The sequence below is a fragment of the Alnus glutinosa genome, chromosome 14 (assembly GCF_958979055.1).
Source record: "Alnus glutinosa chromosome 14, dhAlnGlut1.1, whole genome shotgun sequence".
NCBI lineage: Eukaryota > Viridiplantae > Streptophyta > Magnoliopsida > Fagales > Betulaceae > Alnus > Alnus glutinosa.
Window position 1 is genome coordinate 25,393,310 of NC_084899.1, and position 20,239 is coordinate 25,413,548.

Here is a 20,239-nt window from a genome sequence, read left to right on the forward strand (position 1 = left end):
TACTTGGGAATTAACTTCCAAATTCATAGAATTTGCTCCTCCAGAGGTTTCTTTGTAGTGTTTGATGAGGGTTGGACCGGCCGGGATGATACTTGAGCATCTTATTATTAAATCTAGTGCATGGCAAAGCCAATCAGCTTGCTTCCCTGTTTTGGAATGAAGATGTATTATTTATTTATTTATTAATTGTATGGTTTAAGATGAGAAAAGGTGTTTCCCACCTCTGGTGTGCTGTTAAGTGATCAGCAAGCCAAGATTCCTCTGCCGTCTTTTCTGTCTCATTTGGAGAGTGACCGAGTGCTCCGACCCACTTCGACCCACCCGAAAAGTTCAGCTCAAAGTGAATTTGGTTCATCATGACATGTTTTGAAGTTTTTTTTTAGGTGTCCAAATGTGCGACAAGAGAGTCAGTGGAATCACAAGCTGTATTCGTGGGCTACAAACAATATATATTTATATTTTTTTTTATTTTTTTTTTAAGTCTAAGGAGACCACTTTTGGAAATTCAGTCCTCGATGGGGATCGAAGAGAGCTCTCTAGGCTCTAGCTACCAATATCTAATTTCAGAGTATCCTGTTTATCTATTCAGTAAAAACTGTACGTTGCATCACTAAGATATGTTTAATGTTACCATATTTTTGGATCATGCTTTGGCTCTTAACAATTGATATCAAATTGACTTATAGATTGGATCAAAATGTCTTGGTATTAGTCATAAAATATTAATAAGTGAGTAAAGCCGTCAAAAGAGGTCCAGAATGGCCGCTATGTTGGGGTTTTTACATTATGCTTATTATGTCTTTCCATTTGATATTTGACTATATCCACATCCAAAGTCTTTTTAAGTCATGGAAAATCTAGCTCTACGTTCTCTTTATTTGGCATTCAGTTGTGATGCCCTACTTAATTATTTTCTAGATTTTATGAACCGACTAAATGTTGCATGTATTCTCTAGAATTTCGGAGTGTTTTAACGGAGTCTTGTTATTCTTCACATCTGTTATCATGCATATTCAACACCGACTAGCGTGACATACTTTTAGTGTTTTTTTTTTTTTTTGAAATTGCTAATATGAAAAGCCACTTGAAATGAGTGTGATAAATGAATATAAATAGTAGCTCAATTAGAGAACACTTGTATTTGCAAGTGGTAGCAAATGAAGCCAAGTGCCCCCCAGATACCATGCATAACACCTCGCTCCTGAAAGACGTACGCTTTGCGCCACCTAAAAGCATTCAAGCAGTAAAGAGTATATTTAATTTAGTATTCGACAAACCATTAAAACTTTTAACGGCACGGCAGCAACCTAAAAGCAAAGAACAAAGAACAAACACAACACCATCTACTCCTTGACCTGAAAATGAATACTGCTCAGCTCATATTTCACACACTAAATAAACAGAAGGGGTCAAATAAAACTCACACCCCTCCCGCTGCTTGATATATTGGCTTTTTCTGTGCTCTTTAAACCAGAAAATCAGTCCAAAAGATTACAACTTGGACTGAGGCCTTACATAACAAACTGACGACAGTTCCAAAAAAAAAAGTTGGCACCAGATGAACTGAATAAAAATGCTATGGACACGAATCAACTTGAAAAAAGAATGAAAGATTGGAAAGGCAACCGGGCACCTCAAGTATTTACATCGAGATGGTTGTATGACTAGACGATCTTTACACAGGAGGGGGATGGATCGCCCAGTGTCTTGTTTTTTTCCATTGACCAATAAATGTTATTTATCTTCTACTTTAAGGACTCTGCAAATTGCGTAACTGGTCAACCACATCACAGGAACTGCTGAAGCGTTGAAAATCAGACCGGTGAAGACTGGTTCCCTGGATTTGCTGAGAGCTGTCTGGTGCAGGGTCAATCCGTTTTGTCTTGGCTGTAAAGCAATGTCGCACACGAACACGGTGATTTCTTGTCTCAGTCGTGTGACTACCCCGCACCTTAACCACCAATATAACTTCCTTGTCTCTGTTGTCTTCACACCACCAGTTTTGTGGAACACCATCAACAAACTCTTCCAGAGTCTGGAATTCATCGTGATGGACTGATACCTCTACAATATGATTGGGCCTGATTATGCCAGCTGCTGGAGTTACCTGGATCAAATGCAAGATTAATAAATAAGCCAAGTTCGAATCTAGATCCAGCAGAATATCTGATATTTCTGAAGTTCCATGCTTTTATTATTAGCTAATAAATTTAAAGTAAACTGCTATCTCCCGAGCTAAAGAACCATCAACAGGACTGGACCTAAACACAAAGTTAGATACCAATCAAAAGAGAGTCGCTCAAGTTTATATAATAACGGTGAAGTACAAAATAATCCAAGGGCACCAAACTTCTACTACAAAACATTATATGATAATGTCAACTCAGGACTGTCAGATCTAACATAAATTGAAACATCGGGAAGAAGGATGCTCAATTGCCCAAGACAGATAGTTACCGCCAACTGTACTGTAGATTGGCTTCCCATCAGGACTGTCAGGTCTAACATAATTGGAAACATCGAGAAGAAGCATGTCTCAACTGCTCAAGGCAGTAGAAATTTTTATTCAAGGAAAAAGAAATCACCTCAAGCCATCGTGGAAAGCCAAAAGAACTTCTTGGACAATGATCTGATGCTTGTCCATCCTCCTTAATAGAAGACTGACCTTCACAAATTATTTCAAACAAAGCCTCATTTTCCCTACATCTATTTGTAATTCGCAAAATAGATGTGTCCTGGTTTTGAAGGATTATGTTGTTTGTACTGACAATAGTTTCTGGGATTTTGGATAGTTCTTCAAGCATATATTTAATTTTCTCATTTGATCCAAGAATCTCGCCGAGCTCTTGTCTCCTTATTGACTCATCAACTCGAGCAATATCAACATTAAATATGCATCGGACAGGCTTATGATCACTGTCAGTCACATCCATGCAAGCCTCGTACCTATTGAACAGGAGATGTCAAGTTGTAAATTATTTTTTTACGGAAAAAAATAAAGAAACAAGCTGATGAATTAATATAATTGTACTTATGGAAAGATACATACATATACACAGAGAGAGAGAGAGAGAGAGAGAGATCAAATTGCACCAGATATAATAGCCAACACTCCTTACAGCTTTATATAAAATCAAAAGGATGACTATTTTTGTCAGACTATATTGGATCGCATTCCCCTCCTATGCATTTTATGGACCTATAAAAGATTTAGCTGCCATCCCAAATGAATTGCGACAAGAATGAAATACTAGGGAAAATGACATCTAAAATGGTATTGTACTTATCAAAAAAAAAAAAATGGTATTGAAATAATATATAGATTCCATTAAATTATTTGAGGTATCCTATACAAAATATTTGTGGGTGTGATTTGCTCCCTATAAATGTGCCAAAAGCAATCATGCTAGGAAAACTTACCTTGATATTGAAGAGACTACAGGACACTCTAAGCTGCACTCAGATTCCAAAGCTGAGCGGCTATCACGGTATAAAATTCTGTCACACCAGGCAGGAATGCGCTTCTTTTCACCGGAATCATACCCTAAAGACAGTTTACACACGAGTTCAGAAGATTTTGAGCAAGCCTTATAAAAATATAAACTAAGAAAGCAACTCAATATGCCAATCACTTCCAAATGTCTTTTCCCTCTCAGTTCAGGAGCTACTCACCAATTTTTTTTAAAAAAAAAAGGTCGGGAGCCAAGTTTCCAAGAGTGACTAATATTTAAGGATAGTAAAAAAAAAATAAAAAACTTTTGTAAGCAGGACAATTGCTTATTGGATTCATAAACAAATCAATTATTACCAAATAAATCCAACCAGTTCAATCTGCATGCAAGTCAGAACCAATAAACCAATGAAGTCTTTTTTTTTTTCCTCTCTTTTTTAGGCCCTGGGCCCCTGGTCAATATAGTTAAATCTAAAAAAGCATACATATTATAGTAAAACCAACCTGCTAAACCGGCTTGGTGCTTTTCAAACTTGTATGTGGGTGGAAATGTAATAACTGCTTCACGCATCCCTTGGAAGACATTACCAGCTTTCATTTCTGCCTGGAGCTGATCCCTTTCTCTAAGCCAATCAAAGCATCTTTGAGAAATAAAGTCCCTTGCTTCGTCATAAGAGACACCATCAAGCCGATAATTGAAATCACCAAGAAATATGACCAAGTCCACCTCAGATAACTCAGGCATCCCTTCTGCAGTTTGCGCACCAATAGCCTGTAGACACATCATGCTTTATCAAGCAAAATGGAATAAAATCATTTGTACAACAAGTAACCTAATAATCAAAATGGTGGCTTTAGCAATCAATAGATTTACATACATTTGTGCCACGAAGCATTTGAACAGCAGAAGAAGAACCAACTGCAATAGAAAGGACCAATGGCAAGCCAGATCTATAAACAAGCCAAACTATATACATTGAGAAGGCAAGTGAGTAAAACAAGAACAGGTACAGCACTGTACCAGCTGCAGCATTGAAAAGATTAGTTGGTCGGCTGAATGTCATAGTCTGATATACATGATCAAAATCTGCATTGCGCCGATTAACTGCTTCTAAATGTGCCGCAAAGTGACAGTTGACAAAGCACATTATCCGGTCATACACTCTTAGCCTCAAACCAACAGCTCCCTGGCCAGACAATGTTACATATCAATCATCAAAAAAACCAACAATAATATATATAGTCAACGATGAAGTGTTATTAAGAACAATAAACTGCTACTAAAGAATCTAGTTTTTGCATTTACACGTCTATGCGTATAAGGTACACACACACAATCTAGAGAACAATTGAAACCTATAGGAAAATGATGCAGGAATCGCTATTGGAAACTTCATAGCAGAACCTAATAAACAAAACTTCCATCATTTTCAAGAGCAGATAAAAGAAGTCTGTTTATTAAAACGATAACACGACTTTTGAAACAAAAAGGCATAGAATGTAATTGTCTAAAATTCAAAACCGATCTTTCATTAATTTCCTCATCCAATAAATATAGTTTGGCCACATGATAGGTACAGCACCAAGCTAAAGATAATAGATGTCATCCCAAGTCAAAAATATTACGTTATCTGAAATTTTTCTTTTCTATTTCTTTCAAGTATTGGCATCATCAAGTTTGAGTAGACTTTTTTTGTCTTTTTTTTCCTCGCCCTCTAATGAGTGCTGACAAGGGTGGGATGGGGAGAACAGATTTTTGTGACATAAATGACAGTAAAGTGAAACACACTCATTTACTAGGTATTATACATTAAAAATCACTAGAACGCCCATTAGGAGAGGGATACCTTATTACCAATTGCACGCCCAAAGCCACATGGAACTGCTGCAGCATCTACATCACCGACATGAGCTTTAAGATTGTTTCTAACCCTAAAATACAACACTTCAACTATTATAAATGAGAAAGTCAACAGGACAAGGGCCTTAAATAAGATTAAAGAGAACGAAGTAGACACCTAAGAAAAGAAACAGAAAGACAAACTATATACATGCATTACATAGGAGCTGAACAGCACATAGAAATTTAATTAGGCCATTGTTTTATATTGCATTTCAGGACACAGATAAGCAAACCCACCAGAAAGAAGGCAAGGCTATCCAAAATTGGCCTAATCATTATCAAGCGTATAGAAAAAAAGATAGCCTCATTTAGCATGAAGAACATGATTAACTCGTTTCAAATATTATTTTTTTAACAAAATGAAACCATTGAAATAAATTAGACATGAAAACCCCCCATTAAATTTGAAAAGAGCTTAATTTTTGAATTTCTAAAATTCTATCAGAACTCAATTAAGACCTTCCCAAGACATATACTCACCAGACAGCGATGAGCAAGCCTGCCAGCTGCCTAGAACCAACACGTTCAAATGTTGATCCTTCATCCAGGGTTTTGCCTATCATATCCAGCCACCACTGCCCGACAGAACTCCCTTCAAGTCCTACCTACAGTTGATGGGGAAAAAGTAAAGAAGAGGTGATAAGAACCTACTGGAAAGTTCACCAAAGATAGCAAAATAGTTACAAAAAGGAAAAAGGAAAAATGAAGAAGAGTCACAGAAAAATTTATTGCAATAACCCATTCATTTTGTTCAAAATAAGAATCATTTCCTGGATAACAAGGGAGATAAATCATTCTCTCTATTTCTGTCCTTCTCTTTTATACAGTGTAGATGCCACCCACTTTGTCGTGTATGTTTCATTTATTTATTTATTTTAAAAAACTAATCTAAAGAGTACTTAAATTAGCATAATTTGAAAAAAAAAAAAAATTCAGAAGTCTGGCATAACAATATAACATTTTTTTTTGATAAGTAAGAGAAGGCATAACAATATAACATGATGTCTTTATCAAAGAATAGCAACACAATCTGTATTACTCATTTATAAAAAGTATAGCAACAATCGTGTCCAAATTCCACTTTATAATCCCTCTGAACAAAGCATGAAATTGTATCTTCTCCCACTATCTCTAGTGTGTAACAACATTCCCCACCCATCCCCAACCCAAATAGGTACGTTATCTAAAACTTCTATAATGATATCTAAATAGCTAAAACACTGTCTTATGTATCAGCTATTAAAACTGTATTGCTTTTATCCTGGCAAATTCATTTATTCTTGACCCAAGCTTCTCGAGTTGTAAGTATCCATACTCCAACATTGTAGATTGGATTATAAAATCTACATTTGACAAGTGTTTCAAGGATAAATTTTGACACTAGGATGTTTTTGACACAGTAAGGCATTTAAGAGTAAATTTTCTGACAACAAATCCATATCGCACAATGTGGCTTAAGGTTAACAGAGTAGACTATAAGCATGAGAAATCTCTTACTTTCCTCCAAGTGTCAAACTTAACAATCTGTTCAAGTTCCACTTATTTCAACTTACCTGGCAAGAGAAAAAAAGAAATACTTACAGTCTCTTTAGCTGCAGACATTGCAAGAACACCAGCACCCATTTCAACTTCTTGCAACCCAACGACAACGATCCCAACATCTGAGGCCACAGAACCTAGCCAGGATATAAGGGAGTCATGAGATGCTCTTCCCTGTCCAACATTCCAAGTACCAGTCAATATCTTTACATTTTCTATCCTTGTGTATAAAAATTCTTTGCCAGCCAATTCTGAACACAATGGGCTGTCAAGAGGTCCAGGAGATGTGATGTTCCATCCACGTATACCACCATGATTAGCCAAAGTGAAAATGTAACCAGCTCCAACAGACATTTCTATCACCGGACTACTGTGAGCTACCCACTCTCCAAGCAGATTACCATTGAGGTCCAGTACTTGGACGGTTCCACTTGCATAACCAACCCATATTCGTGGGCCATATGTACAAAAACATTGAACAGCAAAAGAATGGTACTGAAACTCTTGTATACGATTGCCATTGCCATCCCACTGCACAAGTAAACCACTTGTACACCCAGTCCAAATCATTCCATCTATAGCCAACACCAGTGCATCAGTTCTCCGATTGTCATCTCCAAAGGCTCCCTTTGCTGCAACTCGACGTACAGCATCTGCTGCTCCCATTATAGCATTACGTGAGCGCTGAAAGAAACCAAAGGAACTCTGCATCTTTTCTTTCTTTGAACTAGAGACATATTCAGCTGAAAAATCTTGAGCTGATGAAAATTCTACTCGGTTCTCAATCTGACCGTCTGTATTGAACACTTTTAGTAACTCCCTTGTGCGAGCATTCCTGCGAAATTACAACTCCCAGAATAAGTTAAATCCATAAACTTATAAAATTTGAACAAATTCAAAGAGATGAACCAATGCAATGCATGAAATACAAATTATAAAAAGATACATAGGGGGCATCATCTTTAGTCATTCATGTATGTCCTTAATTTTGTGCACATATGGCTTTACAAAATAAGTGTGCGCCACACTGACATAAAGGGCTAATAGCCAAGTGGCATATTGACTGACAGTAATCAATACTCTTCCATCTCAGCTGACCATCATTGCCTCTATAAGTGTATATCATGTGTGCTATGAATGGACCCAACAAAGGCCAAAGTTAATAGATGAAATCATATGGTGATGACAGATTTTTCATCCGGCATGTTAGTCATGAACTAATTTATCAAACTCAATTCTTCCTCAGGTAAACCCACAATAAACAGTTTCCTCTTGTTTTTCTTGGTTTTTTGGTAATGATAGAAAACAAAAAAGATAATTCAAAACATCCACAAGCAAACAAAAGCTATATTGAGGTTGAAACAAAGGAACAATGCTAAAAGTTAAAACATACCACAGGGCAAATGACAGATAACCAGCACTCCACACTTTTGCTCTAGAATTATCAGATAACAAGTACTTCACATCTGATGTGAATATGTTACTGAAACCATTTACATTGAGTTGGCTCCGCAGGTCAATGTACGACCTCTCCAATATCAGAGCGGCCATGTGCCTTTCTTCATTTGTTAGAGAAAGAGCTTTTTCAATAGCTTCCCATGGCCATATTTTAATAATACCACCTTCAAAACCCGACCACATGTCACCTGGATGAAACATAAACAAAGTGAGGGAAGCAGAAAGCACGACCACGATTAAGTTACACAAAAAGTAAAAGAGGTAGAATCAGAACTAGTACTTTTAGTTCACAATCCTCTACTACTTAGGACTACAAGTCCAATATTCTCTGCCTAACTCTCAGATATCTAGGAGTTGTGTTTTAGTTGGGGTTAGTTGGATCTTTTCAAGTGTTTTAGTTGGGGTAGGAATTGCTACTACAAGAACATCTTCTAGGCCGGCTTGCAAGGTATGGACCGAGACGAAAGGGCTTGCGTTTGGGTTGTCTCATGCCAAAACCCAGATCCTCCCAGTCGTCGAGTTTCATGCCGGAGACGACGCTGGTGGCTTCTTCTAGGCTGTGCGAAGACATTCTGCCGGAGTTGATGATGGAGTTTCCCTATGGGGATCCTTTGTGCGAAGACAGACCTAGGGGTGGGTCGTCTCTGGTTAAGTCGGCTCCTCCGTTCGTCTTCCCACCTCTGCCGACTGTGGAGATGCCGTCTCCGGTGACTTTGGCTGCTCCTCCGGCGTTGACTGGGCTTTGGTGTGGTGCAGAGCTCTCTGTCTCAACTATTCCTTCTCTCTCAGGGGCCTCTGAGTTGGGGAAGAAGATTCGTTCTTCCCCCTCCCCCTTGCTGCAAAGTCACCCTTTTTAGCATTATTACAGGAGGGCTAGGGAGCTCAGGGTAGGGCATTCTGTGTTATGGAATGATGGATTTTTATCAAACTCTTTGGAAGCCTCGAAGCTGTTCGCAAGACCTGCTCTTTTTAAGGATACGGGTGGAGAGTTTCATGCGAAAAAGAAGATAGAGACTCCAGTAAAACAAGGTCTATTTAGGAAGGGATTTCTCAATCTTCCCCCAATTGTTTCTGTCCCTCCCGTTTTGCCGCAGGAGGTCAAGAACGTCGGGGTAGCAGGACTTTCTTCTCTGCCGAGTGGCTACATCATTCCTCGTACCGTTGAGGGAAATGGTTTCCCCCAATCTCGGAATTGGCCTGTCGGTTTTGATCATAACGGGGAGATCGTAGTTTGGGAGGAGGAAGATGATTATTGGGAGGGATTGCCCTTGGATTGGGCATTGGAAGGGGCTTTTGGGGAGGAGGCCTTGGCAATTAGGGATGCCATGGAAGAAGATTTTCAACGGGAGAAGATGATTGCAAGGCACACTTGATGTAGGTTTGTGTGCATTGATGGGTGGTGGGTTGTTTAGTATCTTAGTTGGGTTCTATTGTAGTTTGTTTTGGGGTTTTTCTTCGATTTCGGGGGTTTAGGTTTTGTTGGGTTTTTACGGGTTAACTTTGGTTGTTCCTGTGTATACTTTCTGTGTACCTAGGAGCGCCTTACGCTTTCATTAATAAAGTTTTCTTACTTATCAAAAAAAAAAAAACATCTTCTTTAGATGTCTCAGAGTGAGAGTGGTATTTGATTAAGTTTCTATGTTGAGTTTTCAAGTGATAAGAGCATTGGTCTTAATGGCATTTGCATTAGGTTTAAGGTTCGAATTATCTTGGGTGCAAACAATTCATTGGGGCAAGCCTACTGGCGAAGCCAAAGTATTACTCGATTCGTATGGAAGGGGGAGTTTTGTATGAGTCTGAGGTTTACCCGACAGGGGTGGGTACACAAAGTGGCCCTACCTTGGAGGGGTTCCTCATCATGAAAAAAAAAAAAAAAAAATGTTGAGTATTTGAGTCTTAGTAGGATTTGTATTTCTTTTCCAATAAGAGAACTTCTTGTAGAATGTCTCAGTAATAATCAAGTCTTCATGTCCAACTAGGAATAGAAGTCCTCGAGTAGTTGTAGTAGGAGTCAAGTGTTACAATTGTATCTCTATTTAAAGGGTATTTTTGAATAAATTGGCAGAGAAGAACTTATCAAATTAACCTTGTGTTGTGAGGCGAGGTTCTCCTAACCTCAAACTTCCTCTTTTCCATTGTTCTTATTCCACCATAGGTAAGCTCCGTAGGACGTTGCTTGTACATCACACTATTACATAGTCTATCTCAAAGGCTTATAACAATTTGGTATCAGAGCCAACGATGTCGGACTTCTGACTGGATCGTTTGGAGGCAGAGTGAGATTCAACGATGTATGAGATACGGGAGTTAATTGCTGTCATGTGGGATTCATCGTTTTTGACTAATCCAACCGATTTGAAGGGATTACAGAGACCGAAGGCCACAATAGTTGTGTGTCGAAGTTTTATCGAGTATGGAGGGCGACCCAAGCGAAGCTTGCTGCAAGGAAGACACTAGTTGAGAAAGAAGATATCCCACCCCCAAAATGGCCACCACCGAAGTGTTTGAAACGCTTAAGAACCGAAAGTTGTACTCAAGTCACTTTTCGCTTTGTGGAATTTGCCCTTGAGGACAATGACATTTTTAGAGAGGGGGGGGGGGGGGGGGGGGGGGGGGGGTTACAATCATTTACTACTTAGGACTAGAAGTCCAATATTCTCTTCCTAACTCTCATATATCTGGGAGTAGTGTTTTAGTTAGGTGAGAGTTGTATTTGATTAAGTTTCTATGTTGAGTCTTCGAGTCTTAGTAGGATTTGAATTTCTTTTCCAAGAAGAGAACTTCTTGTAGGATGTCTCAATAATATTCAAGTCTTCATGTCCAACTAGGAATAGAAGTCCTTGAGTAGTTGCAGTAGGAGTCATGTGTTACAATTGTATCTCTATTTAAAGGGTGTCTTTGAATAAATTGATAGAGAAAAATTTATCAAATCAATCGTGTGTTCTGAGGCATAGTCCTCTTAACCTCAAACTTCTACTTTTCCATTGTTCTTATTCCACCATAGGTAAGCTCTGCAGGACCGATCCTGCAAGTTTGCCACTACATCGCCTTGTAAAACAGTCTATCTCAAAGGCTTGTGAGCCAGGTTGCCAATCAACCTTAGGTCCAAATACATCAGACCTCTGAATTGATTGTTTGCAGTTAAAGGTGAAGTGTTTAGAGCTATAGTTGTTCATTCAAGGGCTAACCATGGAGCGAATGAAGAAAAAATTATAAGAAATGATGGGGGAAATCAAAGAAGTGTCAGATGTAAAAAAAAATAAAAAAAATTGGAGTCCAATGCTCTCAACATCCACCAACAAAACTGTCAAAAACACCCAACAACCCGCCCCACCACGTTGAAAACCATCACCACAAACATTGAACTTCCCACACCAATCCACCTTGTCTCCCAAGCAACCAAAACTCAAAGGCTTCAAATGGCACTGGTTAACACCAAAGGAGCACCACTTGTCATGGCCAAACCATCGTTCTTGAACAAAACGACGCAGATCCGGCCGCCCTACTGTGATACGCCACCACCTTGGGCGGCCATATATGCACGAATCCTACGACTCCATCATCGAGGAGCCACACCGATCGTGAAGTAGCTCAGGTTACAGATCCATTCACCTAACCACCATTGTGTACCACTGTCTGCATAGAGGCCACTCGTGAAGGAGGAATCGAATCCACGAGGTGAATGCCCGCCTAGGAAGCAAATAAGGAGCATAGATCCAATGACAAAGAAAGGTAAGGGGAAGAAAAATGAAGGGAAAAAACAAAGAAACGAAAGAAAAAAAAAAAAGATGACAGCTGCAACAAAGAAGAATCTCACAGCTAGCATCGAACACGATGCAAATACCTCCAAAATTCGTGAACATTAGCTATTTTAATTTCAGCAGAGAGGAATTGACTACAAGAAAGCCAAGGTTGCTATGATATATGGGTTTACAGGGATGTGTTTAATGAGCTTCCAGACGAATTTGGTTTGTGAATCAACTTATGAGCTTGAAGGATCAGTGGGCTTCCTAGGGTCACCATCTCAGAGGATGATTTTCTAGGAAAGCTTGGAAGATTGCCAAATACAGTTCCAATTTTGCTCTTGAGGACAAAGGAAATTTTGAAGGGGTGGGAGTTGTTACAATGTAAAATTAAGGATGAAGCCAGGATTGCATGGTCTTGCATGAAAGGACATGTTTAACTCAAAGGATTCTCAAAGCTTATTCAAAGGACACTTTTGCTATGGCCAGGGGCGGAGCCAGCATCTGCAACTTGGGGGGGAGGGGGGGGGCAAATTGAAAAAATAAAATTTGGGAGGGCCAAAATTAGAAAAAATAAAAAAAATTAGGGGTAAAATTTTAAATTTTTTGGAAGAACCTTGGGGCTTGGGGGGGCCAGCCCCCCCCAAAGCTCCTTAGTGGCTCCGCTATGGCTTATCACAAGAGCTTATTCAAAAGACACATTTTTATGTATCGAGTTTGGTATGGGATGCGATTATCCAGGAGACCAAGTGCAGCCCATGTCAAGTTCAACTTCCTCTAGAGATATTCAAATAATTGTTACAGTTGTATTTTATTTATTATTCTTATAATTTTTTTTATCTTTAGCCAATAGTTATCATTACCAATTATTATGTTTTCGTTATTGATTGTAGTTTGAATTGTTAGGTCCTGAGGACAAGGTCCATTTAAAGTGGGAATGAATGTTACAAGCGGATTAGGATTAGAAATTGTGTTAGATTAAGATTTCATTTAATAGGTTATTTTAAAATCGGGATTAGGATTAATTAGGATCAATTTGAGTGTCATCTTATTGTAGCCTATTTAAGGCCTATTTCGGTTGTTAATAAAATTATCATAGAAGTTTATTTTCAAACATGAGTTTGAAGGAGGCCTAGCTTACCTCTAATAACTTATCCAAATTATCTCGTTACATATTAGTTTTGTAACATGCATACTCTTTGTGAAGGCAGGGGACGACAACCTATTAATAGAACACAAGGGCATTCACTCAAGTACGCCTCCTTAACCTTACAATCACTCTGCCAAAATTTCCTCTTACCTTTCCTAAACTGACTTGAGTATCTGGGCAGTCTCGCCGGATCCTCTTGCGAACCCTCTAACCTCCTCCTTCTCTTGCAAATCCTCCCCCTCGTGAGGGGTGCGCAGTCACTGTACTAACACTCTCCAATTTCTTCTAATATATTAAATCTAAAAACTATTTCAGTAGGTTGTGCACGTACATTAATCACTTCCACCACAGTTGTTAGTGTTCTTACCCTATTTAACATTTCCAAGACAATCATTTCATTTCTTATAATAAAAGCACTTTCACTCGGGCGATTAATCAAACAGAGCACAGACATACCACAAGACGAGATGACCAATGAAAGAACCGGCCCCCGATGAGCCTGCCAAGACAAGCCCTCCTTAAAACGCTTCCCTCGGTCGCCGTTCTGATCCAGCATCGTCATCTTCCAGCACCTGATCCTCCCATCCCTGTGCCCACTCCACACCACTCCGCTCGCCTCATCCCCAACCAAACACATGGCAGGCGAAGTCGACGCCGACTCCCGAAACGGCGCCGTATACTCATCCCCAGTCTTGAGGTCTCCAATCCCGGGCTCGTACAAGTCCTTAAAGTCCCAGACCCTAACCCCGCACTCGCTCGCCGCCCACAATTGGGAGTCCGTGGCCGTAATGGTTCTCAAGAAGCAGGCAATCTGGGATTCTCTAAGCGGGTGGGACCGGAGCTCCAGGCATGGCGGACGACCCGGGTGGACGGCGGAGCGGACGGGGAGCTTGAAGATACCTGTGCCACCGCCCTTGGCGACGAATTCGGCGAGGGAAGAGCGCTCGTTTTGGGGGCTGGAGGCGTTGTTGGAGAGCTTGCGGTCGAGGAATTGGAGCATGTACTCAAGGCGCTTGGACGTGGACTCAATGGACTTGGAAGACACGGAGTCGTATAGGGTTTCGTCGTTTTCGCCGTCGTCGGAGGAGGAGGAGTGGAAGTACCGATCGACGTATGTTGGCGGCGGCGGCGGCTGGTTGAGAGGGGAAGAAGAAGAAGTAGTAGTGCAGAAGACGTCGTCTAGGTCGATGAGAGGTGGATCCATGACAGTAGAAGCGAGAGAAAGAAGGGTGAAGAAATCGAGAGGGTGTTTTTGCCGTTGTGCTGCGACTTTCACTTTGGGATTCAGATATTCAGACAAGAGAGTGATGACCGGTTGGTTAGTTGGCTAAGCGGTTACGATAAGAGACGTGGCTGTGAGCAGGTCGTGAGCAGGTGCGTGACTCATCTTTTTACGTATATTTCATGTGGGAGGTGTTATTCTTAAGTAACATTATCTTATATTAATTGTATATCAAGATTTATTAGGTATAAGATCATGTATATGAAACTCATATAAATGGGATCTATATGCATAGGTACACATTGGGTATGAGACCATGTATATGAAACCACATGTATAGGTCCCACACCTTATGCATCTTGGTGTAAAATTAATGTATGGTAATATGACGTAGAAAAATTATTTTTCTTATATATATATATTTTACAACGTGATGGTCATGTCTTAACGTTTGATATTGAGACACCGGGGGTGTTTGCCAAGTGACATTACAGTACACAGTAATGCATGTACTGTTCATGTACTTTTTTTTTTTTTTTTAATACCAATCAACATCAAAATATTTTCATTTTTTTTTTCACTTTTTATATCATATTAATAATTTTTTATTACTATTCAAATAAAAAAACTCACTACAATACAAAATTTTTTCACTTTTTTATACAAATTATTTTTATTTTATATCACATCATCACTTTTTACTAATTTCAAAATTAATAACTCACTACTCTGTTCTGTTCTGTTTTGTAATGTCACTTGGCAGACAAGGCCACCGTTATGTTGACGTATCTTAGTTATTAGCATTTTTTGTTTTTGATTTTGTTTTTAAGTATTAGCATTTGCTCAAAAAAAAAAAAAAAAAAAAAAAAGTATTAGCATTTGCTTCTTATTACACGAGTCAAAGGGCTATATCAATACTTGACAAAATTTGTAAAGAGCAAGGCTATATATTACTCTTCTATTAATAATTATTTTATAATATTGATGTAATTTTAATTAATTGTTATGTTTTTGTAATAAATTTTTGTTTAATGTTGTTGTCTTGTTGGTATTGTCACATTAATGTTATAAGATTAAAATGTAGTTTTTAACTTTATTTATTTGTTAAAAATCACACACATTAAAAAAAAAAAAAAAACTGTAGCCTAACTTGAACCTAATATTTGATATTTCTGCCAATTCTTTCTTTACAAATTACAAATGAAAAATATATTGGTTTTCGAAATTAACTCGTCATTTTAGAAGGGAATTCTATATAGTAATGATGATCGTGATGGGATTGAACAGAGAATTTGAGCTGGAGATGTTGCTGGTGAAGTAGAGTGCAACGATTGATTACTGGACAATTGAAGTATGGCTGCAACAAGCTTTTGCGATCCACTTTGGCCTAACGAGCTTTTTTCTCGTGAATTTTGGTCAACTACGATCACGTTTGTAGGTAGAGTTAGGTGCGAGTGACGCCTCAAGAGCCAACAAAACTCTCTCTCCCCCTCTCTCTCTCTCTGGACGGCGGTCCAACTCCTTAAGGGATAATATATTCCATTCATATAAATAATAAGAATAATAATAATATAATGGACACCACCGAAAGGAACAAAATATGAGGTACATCATTCCAATTCTCCATCCATTAATATTCCACCCTTTTCGAAAGGGTGGCAGAGTTTCAATGTTGGGGTAGGCTCTAAGTTGGACAAGTGCTTTAATTAAATAATATCTGTTTCAATATTCCCATGATTCCAAATGAATCCGTGACCATGTTTTAGAGGGTATTTAATGAATTAAATTTTTCTATAGATATTTATTTCTCCAAATGGACAAAGATTTTTTTAAAAGGGATAATTACAGTATCGATCTGGCCTAAATTACAAATTACTCCATATGGTACAAAAAGTTCATAGAGGGTCCCTGTAGTAAACTATAATTACGAATCACTCCCTGAACCCGTTTTCCACCTATCAAATTAACAGATGCCACATCATATTCAATAAGAAATCGACACGTGTCTATTACAATAAAAAAATATGAATAAATAAAACTTAAAAAAAAAAAAAATAGCAAAGGGGTGGCTACTGAGGGTGGCCCGGCCACGTATCGATTTCCTATTAGGTATGACGTGACAAATTAACAGAATCTGTTAACTTGGTGGATGAAAAATGGATTCAGGAAGTAATTCACAATTATAGTTTATCACATGGACCCTCTATGGACTTTTTGTACCACATGGAGTGATTTGTAATTTAAGCCAACCCCAATGACTAGTGGTGTAATTATCCCTTTTTAAAATTGGGTTGTATGAAGTTTCTTCAATCCAATCTATAAAAATACTATGTGTTCTTTTGCATGTGAGAAACACGTGTCTTTTTTAATTACAAAGACAAAGTTGAAAGAGAATTTATTAAAAAATGTATTTTCTTTTACAACTATAAAATAATGACAAGGCATGCATGGGTGAAGTAATTATGAGATTTGCATGTAGCATATGAGTTTGTTTAAGCAAGTTAATGATATATTGTCTTTGTGTGAGCAAGAGGCCCTTAAGGTGTTTTATATATCATGGGCCTCAACATTCACAGTCTAATTCATCCACTGTGGTTGATGCTTTGATTTTCTCTCACATATTAGATTTTGCAGTAAAACGAGTTGGGGATCTGTATTATTTTTATGTAGAGGTGAAAATGCGGGTGGATAATAATCGCCCGCATATGCTATTCACATCTAACAGTTATCTGCACATGTGGATACGGATAACAAAAACCAATATTCGCATATACAGGGGCAAAGCCAGCTTTTAGACTCTAAGAAGGGCCAAATTGAAAAAATAATAATAATAATAATTGAGAAGGCCAAAACACAAAAACAAAAAAAATAAATAAATAAATTAGGGGTAAAACTTAATTATTATTTTTTAGATTTTTTTTTGGTAAAGCTTGGGGCTTGGGTGGGGGGGGGGGGGGCATGGACCCCCCAAGCCTTCACCTAGCTACGCCCCTGCGCATATACGGATGCAAATAACGATTTTAGAGAATGCGGATGCGGTTAATATATATGTATAATTAAATTCACAAAAATAGCGTAGATTGTGAATTAGCGAAGCTCAATTCTTGTAATTTCAAGCTCAAATGGGAGTACTAGCCCTTGGGACTTACTTCAACCCATAAATAGCCTTGTTAAGTCTGCACAAATAATTAAGATACCGAGGATCATAAAACCCTGCTAGCTACTTCATGTAGACTTTTTTAGAAAGTTAGAAAACCATGCAAAAATGCAGTTTGTATATCGATTTGTTTAATGGGCCATAAATTTGACACATTAATGGAGAAGGCAATTTGAACTGTTGTAGGTTTGATGATGGGACTGAAAGTATCATCATAGCAAATACCCTATTTTTAATTGAAGCCCTTTGCAACTAGATGAACTTTGTACATGTCAATTGCGCCAACGAGCTTTCTTTTAAGTTTTAAAACCCATTTACACAACACTACATATAGTCATTGAGGGTTTTAGTTTAGCATCTCAAGCAAATATTCTAAATGGTTGATAATAGTTATATTTAGCTATGAAGAGCATTTTTTCCTCCAACCATTTACATATATAACAATTTTATGCTACAGTGAATGGTCGCATCAAACAGTTCACTGTAGCACATCAATTTTTTTTTTTAATATATATTTTTTCAAATATTTTCTCCCTCCTCCCTCCCCTCTCTATCCCTCGGTTGCACACAGAAGATGCAAAGTTTGCTGCGGAGGAGAACTGCACTACAAAGAAGATGGTGAGCAACCGGAAGATGGAGAACGATACCACAAAGGAGAACGACACCCAAATCGTAGATGTCTGACCAAATCGTCTTCATCCTCTCTCTCCACTCCAAACAGACAACTTCCAACTGAGCTCAAATAGCGGAGTCAAACTCCACCCCCACCCCCACCCCTACCCAAACCATGATTGATGGCAACATCCTAGCAGTTTGTGCACAGCTTCTCTGGTCGGAGGTCAAGCATCACAAAGAACACCCAGAAAAAAGAGAGAGGAAATGGAGGAAGATCGAAGTTAGAAAATAAGAATCGACAAGATTTGAACGTGCAGAGAGAGAGAAATGTGTGTGTGTGTGTGTGTGTGTGTGTGTGTGTGTGTGTGTGTGTGTGTGTGTGTGTGTGTGTGTGTGTGTGTGTGTGTGTGTGTGTGTGTGTGTGTGTGTGTGTGTGTTAGTGATGTGAAGATGGCTGGTGGATTTGTGAATCAGACTTTAGTGTCAATGTGAATCATGTGATTCAAAATCACATGACTTCACTTTGAATAGCTAAAATAACTATGTTGCAGAAATGCTATGAAACCAAAGTCTAAGTCGCATTGGAATCGAAACAAAACAGAGAATAGCTTACGGTGGATGGGTTGTCGGAGTCGTCTGCGGTGGTGGCTTGGTTGGGCTCGTCGTAGCGAAGCGGTCGATGGGTCTTCGGAGCAAGACGATGGAAGCTCGATCGAAGATAGAAGACGGCCATAAATCACTACTAGTGCCGAAAATGGGGGAGATCTACGCCGAAAATGGGGAGATCGGTTGGAATGGGGGAAATGGGTCGCCAGAAATGGGGGAATGTATGTCGGCAGTGTAAATGGCTAGAGATTGCAGGTCGGAGCCAGAAAAGGGGGGAGAACAGTCGAAATGGGGAAATTGGTCGCCGGAAATGGGGGGAGAAATTTTTGGTCTTGCTCGATGGGGGGAAATGTCTGCTTTGGAGGGAAAATGCTGATTTTTAGGAGAAGCTTGTATTGGGCTTTATTTATTTTAACCCTTTCCACGTAGGAAAGGGATGGGCAGGGGACGGTTGAGCATCCCCTGCCATTACTCCTCAAGAAAACACATAGGTTCATTAATAACAACTACTTATCTTCTATTTCTATATCAACTCCTTTTCAACTTCATCAATTTTATAGAGAAATGTCATTATGTCATATATATGTTTAATAGTGGATTTGAAAACAATATAGATGGAGATGAAGAGTAACATATCTCGATTCCATATGATGATGGTGCAAAATCCTTTTGGATTACTCTACATTATCCTTAATATCAACATGCAAATATAGGCATGCATCACATATTTAAGAACTCCAAATAACAACTCAAAAAGTTACATATTGAGTAAGAGAATGGTAGTTAATCATATCTCTCTCTTTTTCTTTTTCTTTTTTCCTTTTTTTTTGAGTCAAATGGAATCAGAAAGGAAGTCACATGGCTATTTTTTTCGTCTTTTTTTTTTAGCACCATGCTAATTTAATTTGTCTATCAAATGTCTTTTTTCTTTGGGGCAATTACCTTTTCTCCCCATAAACTACCAAAAAATGGCGATGCCCCCATGAACTACCAACTCGACCAAAATAGAGCATTCAACTACCAAAGACAACTATTTTCCCTCCTTCTGTCAGTTAGAGGGGTCAAAAGAAACAGTCAACGGGTCATGTGCCGTTTTACATGGGGGCATGTTGGAAGATGGTGGTAGTTCATGGGAGAAAAGATGAAGAAAATGAGGGTAAAACGGCGTGTGACGGTCACGTGACCCGTTGACCGTTTGTTTTAACCCCTTTGACTGACGGAATGGGGGAAAAATGTTGTCTTTGGTAGTTGAATGCTCTATTTTGGTTGAGTTGGTAGTTCATGGGGGCATCGCGCATTTTTTGGTAGTTCATGGGGGGAAAATGTAATTACCCATTTTTCTTTTCAATGAATTATAACCAGAGAGAAAAAAGATAGATGAATTCAGATAGAAAG

The 20,239-nt window shown here is 38.7% G+C and overlaps 1 protein-coding gene across 2 annotated transcripts; it reads right to left on the bottom strand.

Moving 5' to 3' along the window:
- Positions 1 to 1,356: 1,356 nt before the first annotated feature.
- LOC133857042 (type II inositol polyphosphate 5-phosphatase 15) lies at positions 1,357 to 14,568 on the bottom strand. 2 transcript variants are annotated; one of them, XM_062292143.1, is made up of 11 exons: positions 13,701 to 14,567; positions 8,287 to 8,539; positions 6,936 to 7,728; positions 5,835 to 5,959; positions 5,299 to 5,383; positions 4,473 to 4,638; positions 4,330 to 4,370; positions 3,956 to 4,223; positions 3,421 to 3,544; positions 2,586 to 2,946; positions 1,357 to 2,107 (listed from the first exon to the last, which is right to left on the bottom strand). In XM_062292143.1, exons 1-11 carry the CDS (start codon positions 14,446 to 14,448, stop codon positions 1,751 to 1,753), a joined length of 3,321 nt encoding a protein of 1,106 aa, XP_062148127.1. In that variant the 5' UTR covers positions 14,449 to 14,567; the 3' UTR covers positions 1,357 to 1,750. The 2 variants fall into 2 exon arrangements, with proteins under 2 accessions (XP_062148127.1, XP_062148126.1); XM_062292142.1 differs by having other exon boundaries at positions 4,330 to 4,638; positions 13,701 to 14,568.
- Between the last annotated feature and the right edge of the window lie 5,671 nt (positions 14,569 to 20,239).

Coding starts and splice junctions, on each gene's coding strand:
- LOC133857042 (XM_062292142.1), bottom strand. CDS start 14,448: ATGGATCCACCTCTCATCGACCTAGACGACGTCTTCTGCACTACTACT. Junction 2,947..3,420: donor GTAGTCTCTTCAATATCAAG/GTAAGTTTTCCT, acceptor CCTGTTCAATAG/GTACGAGGCTTGCATGGATG. Junction 2,108..2,585: donor GCTTTCCACGATGGCTTGAG/GTGATTTCTTTT, acceptor CATTTGATCCAG/GTAACTCCAGCAGCTGGCAT.